At 43.1% G+C, this 22,388-nt stretch overlaps 1 protein-coding gene across 2 annotated transcripts in view; it reads left to right on the top strand.

The window, feature by feature from the left end:
- Itga6 (integrin subunit alpha 6) overlaps window positions 1–22,388 on the top strand; it is a 74,177-nt gene that overhangs the window by 34,910 nt on the left and 16,879 nt on the right. For both annotated transcript variants that reach the window (XM_052182688.1, XM_052182689.1), the window contains exons 3-14: window positions 460–539; window positions 1,932–2,187; window positions 4,388–4,519; window positions 7,467–7,677; window positions 8,355–8,548; window positions 8,685–8,773; window positions 9,822–9,940; window positions 15,549–15,647; window positions 15,867–15,928; window positions 19,989–20,149; window positions 20,305–20,448; window positions 22,254–22,369. In XM_052182688.1, coding sequence (XP_052038648.1) covers window positions 460–539; window positions 1,932–2,187; window positions 4,388–4,519; window positions 7,467–7,677; window positions 8,355–8,548; window positions 8,685–8,773; window positions 9,822–9,940; window positions 15,549–15,647; window positions 15,867–15,928; window positions 19,989–20,149; window positions 20,305–20,448; window positions 22,254–22,369 — 1,663 coding nt within the window. The remainder of the gene's footprint in view (window positions 1–459; window positions 540–1,931; window positions 2,188–4,387; window positions 4,520–7,466; window positions 7,678–8,354; window positions 8,549–8,684; window positions 8,774–9,821; window positions 9,941–15,548; window positions 15,648–15,866; window positions 15,929–19,988; window positions 20,150–20,304; window positions 20,449–22,253; window positions 22,370–22,388) is intronic.

Here is a 22,388-nt window from a genome sequence, read left to right on the forward strand (position 1 = left end):
AGCAAAGTGTCACTAATCTTAGTATCTAGATGGCACCTTGACATTTATTCTCATTAAGGAAGGCAAATATATATATATACAAGATTTAAATTGATAATGAAATGAGCACATGGTGATATTTCTGTGTATTGTCTCTCCCTTTCTCCAGTTAAGACTTAATTGAGCCTGTTATATAAAGCATTGAGGAATAAGCAGAGAAGTACCCATTTTCCGTTAGGTTAAGCACTATATTTTACATTGCCATATCAGAGGCATCTGCGTTTCAAACGTCTTAGGTACAGAGTTCTTATGAAAGATGCAGGCAACCGTGTCTCTGTCTCCTTGAGATAAGAATCGATGTTCTGGATTAACTGAGGTTCCTGTGTAGCTAGGCGTGGGGTCATATTATGTTTTTGTTACCCTGAGGGTCTGTATCTCAGACATACTAACCTTGTCTATGCTACCCATGTTCTTCCACAGCTGATCCTATGTCAGAAAGCAAGGAAGACCAGTGGATGGGAGTCACTGTCCAGAGTCAAGGTCCGGGGGGCAAAGTGGTGGTAAGTGTGGAATGCCACACCGGCCTCAGTGTTGGCTGGTTATGGGCTCACAACAGTGGACACCAAGCTTCTGCCTCGGTTTACCTTTGAGCAAGAAACTCCCTGCTCTAACACTGGGCCTGATGCCAGGAATGAGCCAAAGCTTTTGAGTATCGTGTGTGTGTGTGTGTGTGTGTGTGTGTGTGTCCTTAAAATATACAGATCCAAAGAGCTTACTAAGCATTTTTGAACATCCCTAAAACTAGCTGCTCTTTAGACAAAGAAAGAAAGAAAGCAAAGCCACAGGACGCCATTTCTGCCATAGGACCTTTTCAGGGTTTTATCGACAAATGTACTGAAAACCATGGGAACGACTGTGCACAAAAACAGCGTGTTCACGCTCTTTACCCCTAACCTTTCTGGGTAGAAGGCAGCTTGTTGGGTAGACTGACCTGGAAGCACTTGAGGCTGGAACAGGGTAGCCGTTTTATCTCTTTCACAGTCTAGTTGCTATAATAAAGCTTGTACAGAAACTCGAGAGCGCTGAGAGTCTTAGTGAGCACTGAGTTCTTACCCTTAAGGGCCACAGTATAGGATATATGCTGGGTTCCCTGTAACTAACCCAGACTGGGGTTCATGGAAGGTAACTGCAAAGACCCTGTAGAATAGGGAGACTGCTCTCTCTTCCTTGACTGGGTTAGTTCTTTCTGCCTTTTAGTAGTAGGGAATAGTCTGAGAGCACAGAATATAAACTGGGACTCGCTGCCAGGAGATGGTACCAGGAGAAAGAAAACACCTTTGTTTTAGCTGTGTTTCTTTTATTGCCTAAGAAAATATGTCCTTGCTTCTGTCTAGAACATAGTTACAGCCACTAAAGCCAATTAAATTAAGAAAAAGCAGGGAGGTGGTGGTGCCTTTGTTTCTGTGGCAGGTGAATTTGCAAGTGAATTGTCTGTGGATATGAACGGGTGTTTTAATTCTTGGACAGGGGCTTTTGGTCTCTCAGGGTATGGCAGAAGCCTTGGGTCCTTCGCCTCTTGGGGTGGGAACTGATTGGAATGCTTTGGGATCCTCTCCTTGGATGAGGACACATCTAATCATCTTATTTAGAACTAAGCTCTTTATTATTGGTAAGTGTTCCAGGTCTGTCGTTTTTGTTGTTGTTGTTGTTTTGTTTTTAAAGTTTTATATATGTTATCTATGTGAGTACACTGTCTCTCTCCCCTAATACACACCAGAAGAGGGCATTGGATCCCATTACAGATGGTTGTGAGCCACCATGTGGTAGCTGGGGAGTGAACTCGGGATCTCTAGGAAAACAGTTTAGGTGGTTTAAACCACTGCACCATCTCTCCAGCCCCCAGTTCTGTCAAGTTTTGAATAACAGGGTTTACCGTTTGCACTTGTGGGCAGACATGTGCGCATCGGTATGAGAAGCGGCAGCACGTCAACACGAAGCAGGAGTCACGGGACATCTTCGGAAGATGTTACGTCCTGAGTCAGAATCTCAGAATTGAAGATGATATGGATGGAGGAGACTGGAGTTTCTGTGATGGCCGATTGAGAGGTCATGAAAAATTTGGCTCCTGTCAGCAAGGAGTAGCGGCTACTTTCACTAAAGACTTTCATTACATTGTTTTTGGAGCCCCGGGGACTTACAACTGGAAAGGTATGGCCTCTGTATTTACAGACACACGGGATAGCAGTAAAACTTGTATAATATATATGCCCATGGTTTAGTACATTTTAAATGGGCTATAATAAATGGGTGTTTATTAAAGCGGGTAGAATATTCAAATAAAATCTCTCCTATGGATTTTAAAAGTATATGTTAAATGTTTTAGGGTCAGGGGTTTTTCTTCTGTTTGTGGAAGTGGTTAATCTTTTCCTCTAAGAATGCAATAATTAATAGGGTTTGTTTTTTGTTGTTGTTGTTGTTGGGTTTGGTTTTTTTTTCTGTTTTATATTTGTTTCTTGAAAGGTAAAACTGTTCTCTGTGAAGGCTGAGTTGAAGTACATGGTATACACAGAGGACTGTGTTAACGCGGACATTCCATTGTGTATTATCTTAGAAGGTCATGTTCTACTAATAGTTAATAGTTAATAACTAAAAGGACAGATGACTGGCAGGTGGGGGTTTTTGAGGCAAAAATTGGAGACAATTTGGGATAACCGTGGCCGGCAGTATTATATTATGGTGAAAAAGGAGGGGCCGGGGAGGAAAATGACCCATGGTTCTGATCAGATGAGCCTGGTCGATTTCTTTAGTAAACATCAGTTTCTCTGGAAAACTTAGGAGGAATATAACAAGCTGCTATAATCCACAATAAAGATAACTACATCTGGTGTGGGAATAAAACATTTTGAGAAATTTTTAAAAAATGGTAATATTTCTGTGAGCCAGGAAAAGATTACTCCGTGGAAGGTTGAGGCATGAAAACCAAAAAACAGGGCTAACCTTGACACTTTATGAGATCCTGACTCAGAAGGAAGTGTGTGGGCAGGAGTTGGGTTGGGGTTGGGAGATGGCCCTGTGCTTAAAAGCACAGGTCAGCCTTGCAGAGAGCCCAGTTTAGTTCCTAGCACCTGCATTGGGCAGTTCATAACTGCCTGTCACTGCACACACACACACACACACACACACACACACATGTTTGAAAAGAGGAGGGGTGTAGTTTGATATATAGGGTTTGCTAGTATGTGTGAGGGGGTCCTGGGCCCAGTCACTCACTCTCCACCGTCGCAAACACACAGATTCCTAGTCCCAACTGTTATTTCAGTGGTCCTTGAGCCCCGTGTGTGTCATTCTTTATGACATTGGTGAGTCCTTTCCTTTGTCCCCAGTCACATCTGTGACAGACTCTTTCATAGAGCCAAACCCATCAGGCTGTTGTGACCTCATCGAAAAGAACATTTTGTATCTAGAAATAGTTTTATTTTGGCAGGAACAGATAGCTGTTATATTGTAAAACAGAGCAATAAAAACACACACCAGTTAGGTCCATTTTAATTCATGGAAAATATATCTTCTGATCTGCCAACTCTGACATAAAATGTTACTTTTAAAAGGTCATATTGTGATTTGGGTTTAATATACTGAAATATTTTTAAGAATTGCAGAATTTCCAAAAGATGAAATTTTCATTAAAGCAGTTGAAGAGGAGATGGATATATTATTTTCACTTTACACTACAGAAAAGGAAACTTGATCAAGAATTATAGAAAACAAAATAATCATTTACTCCAAGTTCATGTCATTCAGATTTAGTTTTCCACAGATTTCTGTTGACTAAATAAACATTCCATTTTCCATCTAGCTTCTTGGTGTTATAAAAATAGTTTATTAGAATACATGGGTGATTTTTAAGATTCCTAGAACAAATTTCTTTCACATAAAAACTTAACACGGTCACTGGATGGTGGAGGTCATGCCTTTAATCCCAGCACTTACCAATATTAAGTATAATTAATGTAATTTTTGATAGTTAAGTGATCTTATCTTTTGATTTAATTTACATTTCTTTGAAAATGAGCCTCTGAAAGCCAGATATAGTGGTATACACCTTTAATCTCAGTTTGAGGCCAGCCTGGTCTATAGAGTGAATTCCAGGGCAGCCAGAGCTACCCAGAGAAACCCTGTCTCGAAATACTACTGCCACCACCAAATAAAAGAAAAAACTTATATGACCGTGTTGAAGAATCTTAAACATCCCCTCTTCACTCTCTGTCTCTCCTTCTCCATTTCTCTCTGTTCTCCCTGACAACCCTAGGGATGTTTGTTAGAACCATCTGTTTTATTTTGTCTCATCTTTAGTTATTTATTTTTTTGTTGTTGTTTTTGTTGTCATTTTTCCATTTCATTCCTTTAGGGATCGTCCGTGTAGAACAAAAGAATAACACTTTTTTTGACATGAACATCTTTGAAGATGGGCCCTATGAAGTTGGCGGAGAGACTGATCATGACGAGAGTCTCGTGCCCGTTCCTGCTAACAGTTACCTAGGTAGGAGCAAGCAGAGGTACTGCACCTGTCTCCTCAGACGCTGGGCGACTCTGTCTGAGGGCCTGGAGCTGGGAGTGGACCAGGTGGGAGCCGGGGCCTCGCTGCATCTGCCTCAGCTTGACCTGTGTGCTCATAAGAAAGCAGACTGCCTGCTGACTGGCTCCTCTGGCCTGAGCTTCCTCAAAATGGGTCAGACCTGCCATCACTCCAAAATCATGCCCCCTCCCATTCGGAAGGGAGCTGTGTTTCCTGAGCTGGTGGTAGGCAGCCTGTGTAGCCGGCAGCAGGCCTTTCATGAAGTCATGAGGAAATGTCTGGGTGTTCAGGGGAGGCTGACTGGTCCTTCCTCCGCCTTCAGGGCCTCTTTTAGACAAACACTTAAGAGCTCCACTCACAAAGTTACTTTTAAGTGCCAGGTCAGGACTTCCAGATCCTTCCCTGGCGATTGCTGTCCTCTAAGGCCTGGCCCTGCGACTGGATTGAGGCTCTGTGTCAGAGGGCCTGGTGGGTGGCATGGGGCTCCCCAGATGAGGCCAACCAGGACCTGCTAACGCAGCTTGGAGAACACCCAGATTGTGTCTAAGTGCCAATTCCTTAACTCCTGAGGCTTGTTTGCATTACTAATGGTGTCCTAAATTATTCCTGCACATTATGGTAATTACACAAAGGCTTTTAAAAGCTTTAATTCTTGGTGTGAGTTGACATAAAGAATAATTACTGTACATTTCTTAGAAAAATGTAAAAAATCTTCTAGAGCTACATAGTAACCTATTTTTAAAAAGTGACGGGCGGGGAAATACACATATTCTAGAGAGATTACTGGAACAATGGAAGGTTTAAAAGAGCAGGGGGAAAAGCTGCTTTGAATAAGTTAATACATCTAAACAGTGTGCTAGAGTAAACACACAACTATGCTATTCTAATTGTGTAAATACACACGAGCAGTACTATTCATTAAAAAAAAAATCCCTTACCGACTCATACACCATTCCCACCCCCTGTACAAACTTGGTAAGACAGTATTGAAGAGAACATTTATAGCATCTGGTTATTAAACACTTGTTCTATGAGTTGGACACTATGGTCAGTATTTTACATATCTACAGTAATATTAAAGATTGTTGTTGCCCCTTCCTGTGTTTACTGAGGGAGCTTAATTTTCTACCTCAAGGTCACACCATTAATAACTTCCCAAGCAAGGGAGAAAACTTTGAGGCTGGGTAACGGCTGGGTGCATGGGGTCTTTTAGTGGCCATGAGGGACAAGACAGAATCTCTTGGCTAGGATCTTCCAGGAAAATAGCAACAAACCTATTTTTTCCATGGGCATATATTAATTAACTAGCAAACTCTCTTTAGGGGTAGGTGCTTTTTAGGGATTATTTTATGATGGGATATAGTTCGGATGCCCCTGAGGTTTATAAACACAGCTGCTGATAGAACACAGGGAGATGTGAACCACTTTGTTCTCAGACACCTTTGCCTCCTTCAGAATGGGTTTCCTCAAAAGGAGATGTCTGTGAAAGAAGTCCAACATATGTCGTTACATTTTGCTGGTCTGTGCTGTGAGGTTCTCATTTTAAACGATCAGTGGGTGTAGGGTGTAAAGATCTGCCCGAGCCGGTGGAAGCTAGTAGCCAGGAGTGCTGCTTGTCGACACGATGCCACAGTCTGGCCTCTCACCAAGCTTACTCACTGTCTTCAATCTCTCCTATGGCATGCACGCGGACAGGCCTGCTGTTTTTGACCAGCATTTCCTATACAGATCCTGATCAGTTTGTTTATAAAACACGGCCTCCCAGGGAGCGGCCTGACTCGTTCCCTGATGTGATGATGAATAGCTACTTAGGTTTGTGATCTCTGAGATGACAAATGAATCACCTTGCTCATGGTCATTTAAAAATTGTTTTGGTCCATGCAGAGCATAAATTTTCTTTTCTATTTCATTTCAAGTGAAACACATAGAAAACGCATGCTCAGCTGCCAGGTGGTTTTCAGCACCGGGTCAGCTATGTCTCCTGGCTCTGAACTTGGGGCTCATCATATTTTCAGTTCACCTCACAATTTGAGAACTGCAACAGTAGTGGTGACACTTTTTATGAATAAAACCCAACCAAAAGGGTAAAGTTAACATTATTCCGCACCGTCCATTCTTATAGAGTGAGATGGATTAAATTGAAGAGTTTTGGCAATGGATAGTTCTATCTGCTTTTCTAGCAAACCTCAGTGTCACCCCAAGTGCTGCTTTGTGCATTATAATTGGACATTCCGATGTCATCTACCCTTTGAACAGTATGTCACTGATCCAAGTGACAGTTCACTCACCTCTATTGTTGATGCCAGGTTCTCAAATGATGGAGTTTCCATGCATGGTTTGTTTGCATGCTTCTGCCTGAGAACTGACTTGGTCCAAAGTAATGAGATGCTACTTACGATGTTTGTTAACATTTGCTCTTGCCTGATTACCAACCAGACTGGAAAGTATAGACGTTGTTCATGTAAATCACTGGTCAGCGAAGAACCCTATAACTTACTCTTCATAATGAATGTATGATGTAGCATTCACAGGGGACTTCAGTATCTAGCTTGCTCTTCCTTTGTTATAGCTTTAATATCAGTATAGGATTTGAATTGATTCTTAAGATGGGTGAATAGTTCCCAGGTCAAGCTATGCAAGTGCTAAATAGCATAAAACTTTTTTTTTTTTATACTTACCTACCTTTTTATAGGTAAGTCTTCATACCTATAGAAAGCAGTAAAAGAGTTGTAGCACTTTGCTTTTGACCTGTCAAGTCCTTTTGTGCTATGACTCCCGTAGGAAATGTGGAAGTAGATGGACAGAGTGTGGAGAGGTGTGTGAGGATCCAGAAGGAAAGGTTATAGTGGAATTAGCACTAAAATGTCCTCACAAAGGTCAGGGTTAATGTGACCCTGTATTGCTTTTCTAGGTTTTTCACTGGACTCAGGGAAGGGTATTGTTTCTAAAGATGACATCACTTTTGTATCTGGTGCTCCAAGAGCCAATCACAGTGGGGCCGTAGTTTTGCTAAAAAGAGACATGAAGTCCGCGCATCTTCTCCCCGAGTATATTTTTGACGGAGAAGGCCTGGCTTCTTCGTTTGGCTATGATGTGGCAGTGGTGGACCTCAATGCAGATGGGTAAGTGTGTCTTTGTTCTTATGTTCACCTTATGTTGTTGATGACTGACTTCCTTAGGTCTAGAGAAGGACTACAGGTTGGTTGATTAAAAAAGCGTGCTTTACTATCCTGTCCCGTCTTCATCATTGATTGACAGCTGGCGTTCATCATCCCCGCCCCCAGCCCCGAGGCACAGAATCTTTTAATTATTACGCTTTCATTTGCATTTGGAGAACATAGTTTCTTAAAATTTTAAATTTGGAAAAAAAAAAAAAAGACTTGGAGAATGACATCGGCTGTATACACTCCGATCTGTGGTTTCTTGGGGGTGAAGGGCGCAGCTGTTAAGCATCCAGAACGTCTCTCAGAATTAAGCAGGAAGTGGTGACCATGTCGATACCTAGAGGACTCCTTGCTCTTGGGGCCAGCTGGAAATGGTAGCGGAATGGCAGATCCTTGCTGGCAGTCCCCCTGTTCCGTGGCTCTGACTCCAGGAACTGTCTTTAAATTGCTACCTTCACTATTTCCTTGGCTTATCGCCGATCTTCTGTTCGGTGTTTTAATTGGTGACATGTGAGTCCTTGATTTGAGGCTCTCTGTTGTGGTTGTGTTTCTTAGAGCCTGGATTGTTAGAAATTTCCCTAAGCTTTTGGCATCTTAGCAGTGGTCCCTAGCTCTCTCCTTCGTTGTGTTTTTAGGTGGCAAGACCTCGTTATCGGAGCTCCGCAGTATTTTGATAGGTATGGTGAGGTTGGGGGTGCGGTGTACATCTACATTAACCAGCAAGGCAGATGGAGTAATGTGAAGCCAATTCGTCTGAATGGGACCAAAGATTCTATGTTTGGAATCGCTGTGAAAAATATTGGAGATATTAATCAAGATGGCTATCCAGGTGGGTGGTAGATTATGAAATGGTTACCATTCATAGACCACATGACTGGGTACCCAGTGAATACTTACAGCGTCTTACTTTAAGACACTGGAGTAGTTTTTAAAATGGTAATTTTTTTTAAATGTGATTTCAACAGATATTGCTGTTGGAGCTCCCTATGATGACCTGGGGAAGGTCTTTATCTATCATGGATCCCCGACTGGCATAATTACAAAGCCAACACAGGTAACCAGATAACCTCTCTAAAATAGGTAGCATCAGCTTTTTGCCTGTATGAAGGTTTAAGTAAATCTTCACATAAATAGTTTCAGTTTCAAGTATTAAATAGTATAAATTTTTTAAAAAGTATTTATTTTACTTCTAATTATATGTGTGTGTATGTGTGTGTATGTGAGAGAGAGAGAGAGAGACAGACAGACAGACAGACAGCAGAGAATATATGCCTCAGGAGGCTAGAGGATCCCCTGGAACTAGAGTTATAGGTGGTTGTGATCCTCCTGACACAGGTAGGTTCAGGGAATAGAACTGGAGTCCTCTGGGTGAGCAGTCTATGCTCTTAACCACTGAGCCATCTCTTAACCCCAGTGTGAACTCCAGAGTATCACTGGAAGGTGGTGCTGACACACTTACACTGATATAGGGACCTGCTTGTTTTAACTATAAAACGTCTTAGCTAAGTTAGGAAATCAGGGTAAACCCAGAGCAAAATTCTGTCCAGTGAGCAGGAGGGGGATACCTGTGCTCTGTTTCCCCTAGCAGTGTGCTTAATAGAATTGAAACTGGGCAAACAGATAGAAGATCATAATTACACAGAGAATTCAGACACTGAAAGCTCTAACTTGTTTTGAACATACAATTGGGTGTGCTGGGGGTGGGGAGGTGGGGCAGATAGATTTGGTTTTAAACTACTCTGTTTAACTTAATAAACAAAAGAGGCTTCTGTCCTTTGGAATACTATGTGACTCAGATGGCTTTTATGAAATAAATCATATGAAGCAATAGATAGTGTGCATCTATAATGTTCTATAACTTGTCTGTAAAGTGAACTGAAGCTTTTGTTCAAAATGAACTTTATCTTTTTCTTTCTCTGTTTTCTTTGTTACTGTTCATGGTGCCAGGGACGGTGGTCACCAGTCACCGGTCACCGGTCACCCGTCACCCGTCACCACTCTGTCTGTGCTGCACCACTGTGCTTCCTCCCTAGGTCCTTTGTGGTTTTCTCCCCAGCTCAGTTAGTGGCCCAGTACTCATTCTCACGCCCGGTGTATTCCAGGTGCTTGAGGGTACATCGCCTTACTTTGGCTACTCAATCGCTGGGAATATGGACCTGGATAGGAATTCCTACCCTGACGTTGCTGTGGGTTCCCTCTCAGACTCAGTAACTATTTTCAGGTGCGTGTTACCTTTGGCTTTGGTTAAACAAGCTTTAGAAGGATCTTACTGTAACTATTGTTTTGATTTTTTTTGTTTTTTTGAGACAAAGGCTTGTATGAATTTGAAGATTTCTTTTTTGATGGGATATAATAATATATGATAAAAATGATGTAATTTCTTGTTAATACTGAACTGATTTGGAGTAAAATGTGTCAGAATTTCAGAATTTAATGGAAAGTGTTGCTTCCTAAATATAGCTTTAAAACCTTTTTTTTTTTTTTTTTTGAGTCTTGGGGAAATGGCTCTGGCTTCGAGGCACCTGCCTGGCACTGCTGTGTGGTGCCCTCCAGCCCTGGAAGGGATTCCTGGAGTTAGCTAACTAGTGACACTCGCTAGCCTTTAGGTAGCTCTGGGTTTAATTGAAAGATCCTGCCTCAGAGAATACAGTGGAAGTGTAATCAAGGACTCTCTGAGCCACTCAGGGTCACCGACGCTTCTCTACATTAATGCTTCCCATACACCTACTCAAGTACCTGCCTACACAGGAAAAGCATATACACATACACGTGAAGAGATTTAGGTTATGTATGTAATTACACTGTCACTCTCTTCATACATAGCAGAAGAGGGCCTCAGATCCCATTACAGATGGTTGTGAGCCACCATGTGGTTGCTGGGAATTGAACTCAGAACCTCTGGAAGAACAGTCAGAGCTCTTAACCGCTGAGCCATCTCTCCAGCCTCCGAAATAGTTTTTAAAAGCAACTTTCCTTTTGATAAAAAAGTGAAACACATAAAGAAGGAAATCTTTATTATTCACCATATTTTCTCTTTTGTTTCAATTTGTTTTACCGTCCATTCTTAATCTCCAAAATTAGTAAATTTTTTTTATGCTTCTGAAATTCTATATGCCATGCTGATACACAAATACTTCTCCATGTACCAGTTGTTTGTAACCTGCTTTGGCCTATGCATGGCCTTTATAGCACGTGTCCCTGGCTCTGTGTGTTTTTCTGAATGAAGATAACAAGCTGTGGATAAATGGGTCTGTGTTTTATCTGACCAGCCGCCGTGTGGGTGGTGGTGGTTTAAATGCCTACCTTCCCGCCATATAAAAAGCAGTGGTTAAAAAAAAAACCCTCATATTTGTCATGCTATCTGTCAGCTCCTGACAGTAAGTTTCTGCAGCATGAGCTCCTCCTGTGCAGCCCATAGCCAGCTCCTCACACTAAACTTCTGAAAGGGGTGTTTCGTGTGCATCCAGAGACACCCAGAAAGGCAAAGTGGGCTTCCGGGTGCGGTTCCATCACTCCCAGCAATCGCCATTTGAGAAAGTTTGATTTTTAGGTAGCAGTTTCTTGGGGGTTTGTTGTTGTTAGCGTTAATTCAAATTTGTAGAAAATGAAGTTGCTAAATATTCCAGCTTCTTTAGAACAGCCTCAGTAGCTGAGTGGGCACTGTTGTTTTATGGTGAGTATAAGACCACAGGCATTGTTGTTCCTAACCTGGTCCATAAAAATTCAATGTCTAGTCAGTCGGGTGGCCCGTGCCTGAAACCCCAGTACTTGGGAGGTTGAGGCCAGCCTGATACACATAGTAAAGTCCAGGCCAAGTAGGGGTACCAGCTTTAAAATAATATGTAAAAATTAGGCCAGCAAGCTGACTCAGTGGGTCAAAGCAATTGCCACCAAGCCTGGCAAGCTAAAGTCCATCCCTGGGTTGTCTTCGTGTAGAAGAGAAGAATCGGCCCCTATAAGTTGTCCTTGTATGACTTAGAGGTAGCCTGTTATAAATGTGCTGAATTCATTGTTAAAACTGATGAAAATGTTGGTAGTGTCTGATTTATATTAAAAACTTCATGATATGGCACATTGTATACATCCCTATATGATGTTTTTAAAAGAAAAATTAAAGTTCATAGGATATAAGATAGCAACCACTTACATTAATACGTATATTTTTTACATATACATATATTACTTTATATTCATTGAGAGGTTATTTTCTCACAGACTTAACAGCTTTAGTTTGAATCTAATTTTTGCTAGTTAAGTGATCTTACCTTTTGATTTAATTTACATTTCTTTGAAAGTGAACCATCTGAAAGCCAGGCATGCTGATACAAACCTTTAATCTCAGCATTCAGGAGGGAAAGGCGGTTGCATCTCCATGAGTTCAAGACCAGCCTGGGTTTACAGAGTAGACAGCCAGGACTACACGGGGAAACTCTGTCTCAAAAACAAAAAAAAAATGAAGAAAGGCTATGAACCATTTGATTGATTGGGTTTTAGGTTTTGTTTTTATTTGTTTTGTTTCTGAGACAGAGCCTTGCTCTGTAACCCAGCCTAGCCTGAAACTCAGTCTTTCTTTGACCTCTTCCAAGGTGCATGGCTTATACTGGATTATAGCAGTGTGTTATCACACACATGTGCTTTCTGGTTTGGTTTGTTTGTTCTTTTTTTCTTTTTAAATTTGACTTTAGAGTCATTTTTATTTCTTAAAATTACCTTTAGAGAAGTGGGCAATGCAGTGCGCTGTGACATCATGCTCTGGGCTCCAAGATGCGGGCTCGGCGCTGCCACTGCCCTATAGACTTTGAGAAAAATGCCAGGTGTACAGGCAGCCTCTGCAACTGAAATATAATCTTCCTCCAAAAAAACCCCTGGGTGAAGAAACCATCACAGGACACTTCCACTGTTGGCGAGACGCATTCTTGCGTGCTGCTCAGGCCGGTCTTCAACAGCTCACACGGTCCCTCCCGCCTGACTCTCCCAGTGCCTTTGAAATTAGCCATGTGGCAGATAAGCCAGTGTGTGTCGCCTTGTTTCTGAAAAGACATGCTTTTCATTATACTTACACACGTTGTGTCCTGCTTGAGCTACATGTTTTAAAAAATTAAAATTAAATTAAGTGAAAACAGACTCACAGCCAAGTGTGTTCAGCTATTTTTGAAATGTATGTACTAATGAACAAATTAATACTGTGATATGCAAAACCCTGGATGGCAACTTATTTTAAAATGCATGAATAAGTACAGTAAGTAAAAAGATACAGATTTTTCGCTTTCTGAGTATGCTGTCAAAACTCAAGAATGCACCTAGTTAGTGTCCTGGAAATCCGCAGGTGTCTGAATGTACAATAGGATAAATAAGGCCAGTAGGAAGCATGGAGAAATGGGGAATAGTCACTGTGCCTGGTGCCCACCTTCCCCAGGACGGGATTGTACCGTCTTCAGCTACTAATATATTGACTCAAGAAGGTAGAGGTAGCTGTCTGGGGTTTGGAAGACATTTTCCTATTAAAAACATGTTCTCCAGATGTCAGTGTTTACCATAAGCTCACCAGGGTCCTGACTGAATCCTCATGGTAGTGAAACTGTATTCTCACTCTTAGTTCTGGAGGGAGCAGTAAAGGTGAGAGGTAAGCCAGGATCTTCCCATCATGCCTCTCTCCCCCCAAGCACACAGCCACCAGGTGCTGGTGCTCCTTGTGTCTATGACAGGCTCAAGCCAAAGGCCTCTGCTGTCTTTTTTGTCCGCTCCAGAGTCAGAGAACAATATAAGGGGGAAAAGATGTTTTTATGTAATGAGCAGAGCCAAGGGTAGGACTTGTTTTATGGGCTTGGAGCTCAGCAGAGGTGGGGAATAGTGAAGGGTTCAAGTTTTTGTTTGCAGAGATCCTGTGGGGCGTTGTTAAAGACAAAGTCTTACTATGTGCCCAAGATGGCCTCAGCCTCCCAATTGCTAAGATACCAGATGTGTACTACTATACCCAAATGTTAATCTGCTCTTAAGGTGGGGAATGGAAGATTCCAACAGCTAAAGAAGGGCAAATAATAGTTCATGATTAATCAGTCTTACTAAAATTAATACAGGGAAGACACCTGTTAACAGTCACATGTTAGGTGTCTCAGTATAAGTCTTTGGAGGTTGTTGGATTTATTTATCATTAAAATATGCGTAACTAAAATGCATGTATTACCTTACTCCAGTACATAGCATTTACCAGAAAGACAGAGATAGCAAATGCTGGCCTGAATGTAGAGAAAGGCAGTGCTTATGTTGGTGAGAACTTAACTAGTTCAACCATCCTGGAAGGCAATGCGGAGGTTGTTTCTTTAAAAGTGAAAGAACTACCCTGTGACCCAGCAGATGCATCGCCTAAGGAAGTGAAATGAGCATTGCAAGAGATGCCCATGCTTCCATGTTTATTACAGCATTGTTTGAAACAACCTAAGTCTCAGCTGATAAAGACAATGTGCATATACACAGTGGAACACAGTTCAGCTATTAAAAGGAAATCCTGTCATTGTGATAGTGTGATAGAAGAAGAGATGATTGTGTTAAGTGAAACAAGCCAGTCACAGAAAGACAGTGTCACATGATAATCGTGGGTGCAATCTAAAATCACCAAACTCAACAGTAGTTGAGTTGGGGGTGGGAACTGGGAGGGAGAGGAAGAGGAGAGTTGAGTGACTCAGTGAGTGTTGAGTTACAGACAGGGTCTCATTATGAAGCACTGGCTGGCCTTGAATTTGTATAGTCCAGGAAGACCTCAAATTTGCAGTCCTACTCCAGCTTCTCAAGTGCTAGAATTATAAACTTGTGCCATTATGCCTAGCTGTCTTGAATACTTTTATATATGTATGTATCAGTTTTTAAAAATTAGGTAAAACAAAGTATATTTATCGATGTAGTGAGGCAGGTTCTTGTTATGTAACCTTAACTGGCCTGGAACTCCATATGTAGGCCAGACTAGCCTCGAGCTACTGCCTCTCTCCTGCTTCTGCTTCCTGAAGCTTTGAACACGCATGGTCTTTGAATTGGAAGCTCTACTCCTGGGGATTTATCCATAAGTAAACCCAAATGTAAGCACAGATTTCTCTCTTTTTAAAAAAAATATTTATTTATTGTATGCACAGTGTTCTGCCTATATATATGCCTCCATGTCAGAAGAGGGCATCAGATCCCATCACAGATGGTTGTGAGCCACCATGTGGTTGCTGGGAATTGAACTTAGGACCTCTGGAAGAGCCATCAGTGCTCTCGACCTCTGAGCCATCTCTCCAGCCCAAACACAGATTTCTGTACGGTGTCAAAACATGACTGCTGGTGATAATTGATTACATAGAGGACTTTACATTGTTATAGTTAAGCATCACAATAGGTGAATGGTAATGAATCATATTTATATGTTAGGGTGAGTCCCCCTCCCACAGATGTTAATGAATGAGACACACCTCCACAAAGAACAGTTAACTTTAAGGAAAAAAAAAGCTCTTGTTTAGTTGAGACTGCATTTTTATATTTGACAGTATTTGTAAAGGAAACATGGACAGATAACAAGTGTGAAAAGAACATACAGGATCACTGGGGTGTGAGTATGTTTAACGGAGAAAGTATTTGCTTGAAGACATTGCTTGTATTAGTCTGGCTTTTAAGTATAGTACAGTTGTAAATCTTGTATAAGGTTATATCCATTAGCTGATTTGGTCCCACAGCAGGGGTAGAAGTCACACCAACACATATTATTCTCCTGTGGTTTTTAAGAGGCAGGGCTGTTGCGAATACTGCCTGATGTGTGAATGACTCAAAAGGATATCAAAAGGCTTCACTCTTGTTTACAGATCCCGGCCAGTGATTAACATTCTGAAAACCATCACAGTGACTCCTAGCAGAATTGACCTCCGCCAGAAATCCATGTGTGGGTCACCTAGCGGGATATGGTGAGTCCCCTTTGGGATCTGGGGGCTGGCTCGGTTCTCAGCTCCCTCATGACCTGACTGACCTGATGAGTCACTGAGAAGGGGAAGGGCGTACTGAACCAAGGGATGAGCCGAGATGCTGTCCAGCGGGCCGTGGGGACACCGGAGGGCTGGGGACAGGGTGGGGTCTTCCACTGCTACGGTGCATCTTTTAAGAAATATGTGTTTGATTTTATGCAGCCTCAAGGTTAAAGCCTGTTTTGAATATACTGCGAAACCTTCCAGTTATAACCCTCCAATATGTAAGTTCCTAGTCCATTAAAAACATTTTCTCTCTGCCAGGTTGAAAGTTCTGTATAAATAACAGGAAAACAAAACTGCAGTGGCCAGAGTGAGCTTGTGAAGTCTTATCTCCAGGACGAAGTTTGTCTGTGGTCTCCCCTTTAATCAGGAGGAGGGAAGGAAGGCAGGCTCTCGCCACTTGGTCCCCATTTGAATTTTCTGGAGCAGACAGACAGTTTGGGACGGAATGCCTTGGGAAAGCACTTCTCTGCTATCACAACAGCTTCTTCACTTCCAGTCTCTGAAAAGCACTGTGGAAAATTGGTGGTGCAGTTGTGAGGTGGCGGGTGTGGAAAGATAACTCTGTCAGCCAGAGCACAGCTGCAGCTGGCACACTCGCCAAGTGAACTAACTTCACTGCCCCTCCCACGGAGGCTGCACCCCACCATCTATGCTGTGCTCAGTACAGGACCTTGAGTACCTGACGGCTTGTCCAGAGGAGCAGAGACCTGGCTGCTGCTGCTGGCCTTAGCTCTGCTGGACTCACAGCAAAGGACAAGTCCTTGGCCCTGGGGTTTAATTTTCCTGTCAGTTAAAATGGTGCCCCTAAGTCACCGTTGTCTAGGGTTATGAAGCTGATCAAGGAGAAAACCAGATGGAAGGCACTTTGTCTTTTAAATTATTCTACTTCCTTTCTCTGGCACTCAGTGCAAGATTTGCATTTGTGCTTGCGTGCGTCTGTGTGTGTATGTGTGTGTGTGTGTACATGTGTGTGCATGTACTTATATGGTAAACTGAGCATGTGCTTGTGTGTGTGAGTATGCATGCACACACATGTATGTAGTCGTCAGAAGTCATCTGCAGCTGTTTTCCATAATTGCTGCCTGTCCACCTTTACTCTGAGCTTGAAAATGAAACTTGTTGAAAATGAAACTCAGTGCTTTCTCAAAGCTGGCTGGCCAGCGAGCCCCAGGGCTGGGCTGGTAAGCATAGGCTGCCGTCCTTCATTGGCTTTTCATAGGGGTTTTGGGGATCCAAACATATGTCCTCAGGATTATACAGTAGACACTTTATGGACAGAGCCACCTCCACCTCCTGAGATGACAGGCAGGTCACTATGCCTGCCTTTTAAAAATCAATAGTCTGGAGATTTAACTGGTCCTCATTCCTCGTGTTTTCTTGGCACTTTACAACCTGAACCATTTACCCAACCCCTTGTTGCATGGTTTGTTTTTGTTTTTTTTAAGATTTATTTATTTATATATATGAGTACACTGTCACTGTCTTCAGACACACCAGAAAGCATCAGATTCCATTACAGAATTGTGAGCCACCATGTGGTTGCTGGGAATTGAACTTGGGACCTCTGAAAGAGCAGTCAGTGCTCTTAACCGCTGAGCCATCAATCCAGCCCCCCTGTTGCGTGTTTTTTTTAATGATAAGCAAACACACACCTTCTTCTTCACCTGGATGCTTTTTACCTCCATTTGTAATGAATTCAAGAAATAAGAGTAGACTGGATTTTTGTGCAGGAAGAAGAAATGAGAAAACATTTTTGTTCCGATTTTTCCCCTCAAGCCATTGTTTGACGATAGGTGTCAGATCTCACTGGTGTGCTTCATCCAACAACTGCCTTTATAGAGAGAGTTACTAGCTTTCTCCTAGCTTTAATGCAATATCTGTTGTTATGTGCGGCTCCTTTAATAGTATGTAACTACTCCATTACTGGAGTGTTCTGCCCGTGATGGGTGGACCTCTTCACTTGGAAGAACTCTTCATTATACTTCCACAGTAATGGGAACTTTAAAATGAAAATAAAACAGAATTTCTACAAAACTACATAATAAGTGTAATACATTTAGAATCCTATCCCAGTATCCCACAAGTGAGCCTATTGTTGAGCCACGATATTTCAGCTTGGCAGTCCTCTCATATGATGCTGCAGTCATAGATATTTATAATTGAGCCTTAATGAGTTTTCTTGGCTTGATCCTCGGGAGGTCAGCACAGGTGACCTGCAAGGATTTTAAGATGATGTGAGTTGTCTGGAGGTTACAGAAGGTCAGCGTGGGTTTGGTAGCTAAACGGTTTTAATGCGCCCACACCCTCCTGTACTTCTGCCATGAGAGGCACTCAGCATGGGAACCTTCGTCCGGATCGCTGTGAAGTTAGCAGGTCACTGATAAATGGGTGGTGTCAGGGCTGCAGAAGGCCAAAAACAAGGAACATTCCATTTGGCGGTCATGACATTTAAGAATGTCTCAGATGGACAGAGAAATTGCTATTGAAACTGTCAGTGCTTCTAAATTTTGGTCTTACCTATGTGAATAGGATTTTTCGGTGCAAAGATTACATCACACTGTGTAGGCACACGCATACGCATCACACCTTGCATTGGGTGGCATGGGGCCAGGTACTCCATCCACTCGTCTGTCTTGTAGACGATATTTTTTGTCAGGTGTGTTAGTTGGTGGTGAACAAGGGTGATACAGTCTTTGTCCCTTGTTCTCTACACCATGGAGCACAGGAAGTTCCAGGGTATAGCCTGGGTTTGGAGGTAGAAGTTTTTTCAGTGTCTCAGGAGGAGCCAGCGTTAAAGTCTGGGCAAGATCTGAAGAGGGATTAGGGTTTAGTTTGGAGTTGGGGAGGTTAGAGAGGAGGAGGAACAGGAGAGGGACCGTGCAGAAGGGGAAGGAAGGGCAGTGAGACCTGGCCTCTATGCCTCTGTATAAAGCAGCCAGCTTTTGTGTGTCAGGTAGAGACTTGAAGCTATTGATGCTGCTGTCCCTTGCTATAGGGTTCTGATTTCCTTTCCTATATTTACAAAGAGGATATTAAACCACACAGTCTGGTGGCCAGGGCTGTAGGTAGCTCGGTTAGTACAGTGCTTGCCTGGTATGCACAAAGTCCTGGCATACTTCCAGCCCTGTGTAAGTAATCATGAAGCACTGGTTTGACTCTAGCACTGTGTAAAACCAGGGGTGATGGTGCATGCCTGTAATTCCAGCACTCGGGAAGTGCAGGAAGGAGGAACAGTTCTAGGCAACCGAGACTACATGAAATCTGTCTCCAAACAACAAACTCTCAAAAAGATCTCTTCCACCCTAGCAGGAATAGCAGAATGTAAGCTTTTCCTGGAGGCTGTTTTCTCGAACCCGCTGTGCACACTCCTGAGCTTTCTTTCCTCTGATGGTTTTAGCGAATGCTTAATGAATGCAAGGGATTCAATGTATTGGTCCGTGAGAAGCACAGTTAGTAGCCTCATCCAGTGGCCTAGTGAAGAATGCATTCCAGAGTCCAGAAGTGAGCTTCTGATGGTCGAGACCCTGCCCTGCCTCCGAGCTGCGCAAGCAGAGGCACTGAGGAGCCAGCCTCCTCTGCTGCAGGCAGGAGTTACGCCAAATAGCTGTCTTCCAGCTACGGAAAGAAATGTCAGTCAGATCAGTCTGTCATCTGTCTGTCTGCCTGTCCATCTGTCATCTATCCATCTTTCTGTTTTCTCAGAAAGCCTCACACTGTATCTGAAGCTGGCTCTGAGTTCATGGCAGCCCTTCCCTTTGTTCCCAAGAGCTGAGATTACAGGCGTCTCTCCCAGCTCTCAGTGACTTCTCTGTCTTTAATAGATGTGTCTCCTTTGCGCTAAAATGCAAATACCAGTTCTGCTGTAGGAGCCTGCTTTCTCAGACACCTTTTCAAATAGCAAAGACACCCCAGGTCATAAAGCACGGGCTGAAAGAGTCCTGAGGCAGGAGCATTGGGTATTTCCCCGTTATCTTTAGTATTCTTTGAGTTCCTGAGATTCAGCCAGAAACGGATTGGTTCCTAGCTGCTGCAGGAGGTTCTAGCTTGTTCTCGAGCTCCCCCAGGTGGTCCAGTGAGAATTTAACTTTAAAACCATAATAGCACTGGGAAGAACAATTGGATTAAAAGCCTCTCTGGTCACCAGAAGGCCCCCCTTCCAGGAAATTCTGAGACGCGAAGGTTATAGGGCAAGTGCTATAAAAGAACTCATCCTATTTGTAGCTAAGGGGGTGTGAAGATGCACTTTAAGTTAACACGATTTTGTTCATTCCAACCTAGCAATTTTGGGTGTTCTTGAAGCTGAAAAAGAAAGGAGAAAGTCAGGGTTGTCGTCGAGAGTTCAGTTTCGAAACCAAGGTACTGAGCCAAAGTATACTCAGGAGCTGACCCTGACCCGGCAGAAGCAGCGGGCATGCATGGAGGAGACCCTCTGGCTGCAGGTGAGTGTGTGACAGGGTCATCTCCACGGTCAACAGGACTCGGGTGTTCTGGGGATGCTCAGCTTCTGAACAGCACCATTCATCTCTGCACTGCAGTCGTTTTGGAGGTCCGTTCGCATTTGAGCACACTGACCGTGTCCCTGCACCCTTTGCAGGAGAACATCAGAGACAAACTGCGCCCCATCCCCATCACGGCGTCCGTGGAGATCCAGGAGCCCAGCTCTCGCCGGCGAGTCAATTCACTTCCCGAAGTTCTTCCCATCCTGAATTCGAATGAAGCCAAAACGGTCCAGACAGACGTAAGCATCTTGGCTTCTCCTTTGCCAGTGTTGGATCTGTGTTACAGGTCACTTCCTGTGGCTGGGTGTGGTGTGGTAGTGTTGTGTATGCTTTTAATCCCAGCACTTGGAGGCAGAGTCAGGAGGCCTCTGAGTTCAAGGTCAGTGTAACTTACACAGCAAATTCCAGCCTGATCAGGCTTCAAGGTGAGACCCTGCCTGAGAAACAAAACAATCAGCAAAAATACCGCTTATTTCTATATACATAAACTGAGAAGTTGTTTTTCAAGTTAGCAGTGAAGATAAAAACCTAAGATGGAATTTCGGGACCAGAATTTGTTTTTTCCTTCCTTGTTTTCAGCCCTGATCCTTATTGAGACCAAACTTTCATTCTCCTGTAGTTGGCATGCTTTATTTTACACCAAGAACAACACAGTATGGTAAATATATATTATTAAAATCAAGGAATAGCAAAAGTTAGCAAAGCAAAGAAAAATTCACAATGAAATACTAAAGTATCTAATGCAGCTTGGGTCATCGTGGGAAGCTAATGTGCATTCTGGGCATGTCATATGATATGGGGTCTGTGGGCTAGGACAGCATGGAAATGAGCCTAGAAGAGTGACATCTTGATCTGGCATTATTGTTGTTGTTGTTATCTTTTTGGTTTGTTTTTGAGACAGGATTTCTCTGTGTAACCCTGGCTGTCCTAGAACTCACTCTGTAGACCAGGCTAGCCTCGAACTCAGAGATCCACCTTCCTCTTCCTCCTCCTGAGTGCTGGAATTAAAGGCATGTGCCACCACAGCCTGGCTATTATTATTACCGTCTTGATTGCTGTTTGGGTGCTGGGAATTAGTCCCAGGGCCTCCCAAATGCTTACCACATGCTTTGCTCTGACACAACACACTAGCTGTCAAAATCCAGTTGGCGGATAGAGATGTGGCTGGGTTGGTAGAGTGCCTGCCTAGCATGCACAAAACCTTGACTTCAGTCCCTAGCACCACATAAAAATGGCAAGTGGTCCGTGCCTATATTGCTAGTACTTGGGAGGGGGTAGAGACAGGAGGATCTGATAGTCAAGACCATCTTTGAGGCCTAAGTAGGCTACCTGATACCCTATCCTCATAAAAACTAAACAACAACAACCAGACACACACACACACACACACACACACACACACACAATCCAGCCATTGATGAAGTTCTTACTGAGGCTCCTGGTACAATGCCTTTCATTTGGCTTTGAAGAGAACTCACTGCTTTTAGTCTAACTCTATACTTTGTTGGTTGTTTTGGTCAGCAGCTGGAATTAATTAGTCATGTTTCTCTATACTGTGTGTTCCGAGAAGCGATGCACTGTTACTGTGTTACCAATTGTGTACTTTCCCAGCTCCTGAGCCAAGTTAAACAGAACAGGAAAGGAGACCTTGTTCCTATTTGTATTTTCCTCATCTGTACAATGGGCACAGAGGGTTAAGTGAGCTAAAATATGTAAATCACATAAGGTCGTGATACTGATACAGCTCCCCAGAAAGTAAAGCCACGGTGCCCTATGTGAGACCATGATGACACCAAGCTAGAATGAAAAGCTAAGGGTCTCGTCTAAAGCCATGCAGCTACACAAGCGTGAGAGGCGGGTTTGGAACGCGGATTCTCTGTGACTTGGCGGAACTCATGCTCTGCTGCACCCCGCCACCTTGACCTGGTTAGAGTCACTTTGGTAGAGCAGGAGCCAAGTGTTTAACAAAGGATGTCAAAGACCACAGGGAAGTGGACTGTGAAAACCTTTAGGAGCTCATCTTTCTGCGTTTGGTCCCTTACAGGTCCACTTCTTAAAGGAAGGATGTGGAGACGACAATGTCTGTAACAGCAACCTGAAGCTAGAGTATAAATTTGGTACCCGGGAAGGAAATCAAGACAAATTCTCTTACCTTCCAATGTAAGACTCACAAGCAGAA

Source organism: Apodemus sylvaticus, chromosome 5 (genome assembly GCF_947179515.1).
Source record: "Apodemus sylvaticus chromosome 5, mApoSyl1.1, whole genome shotgun sequence".
Classification (NCBI taxonomy): Eukaryota; Metazoa; Chordata; class Mammalia; order Rodentia; family Muridae; genus Apodemus; species Apodemus sylvaticus.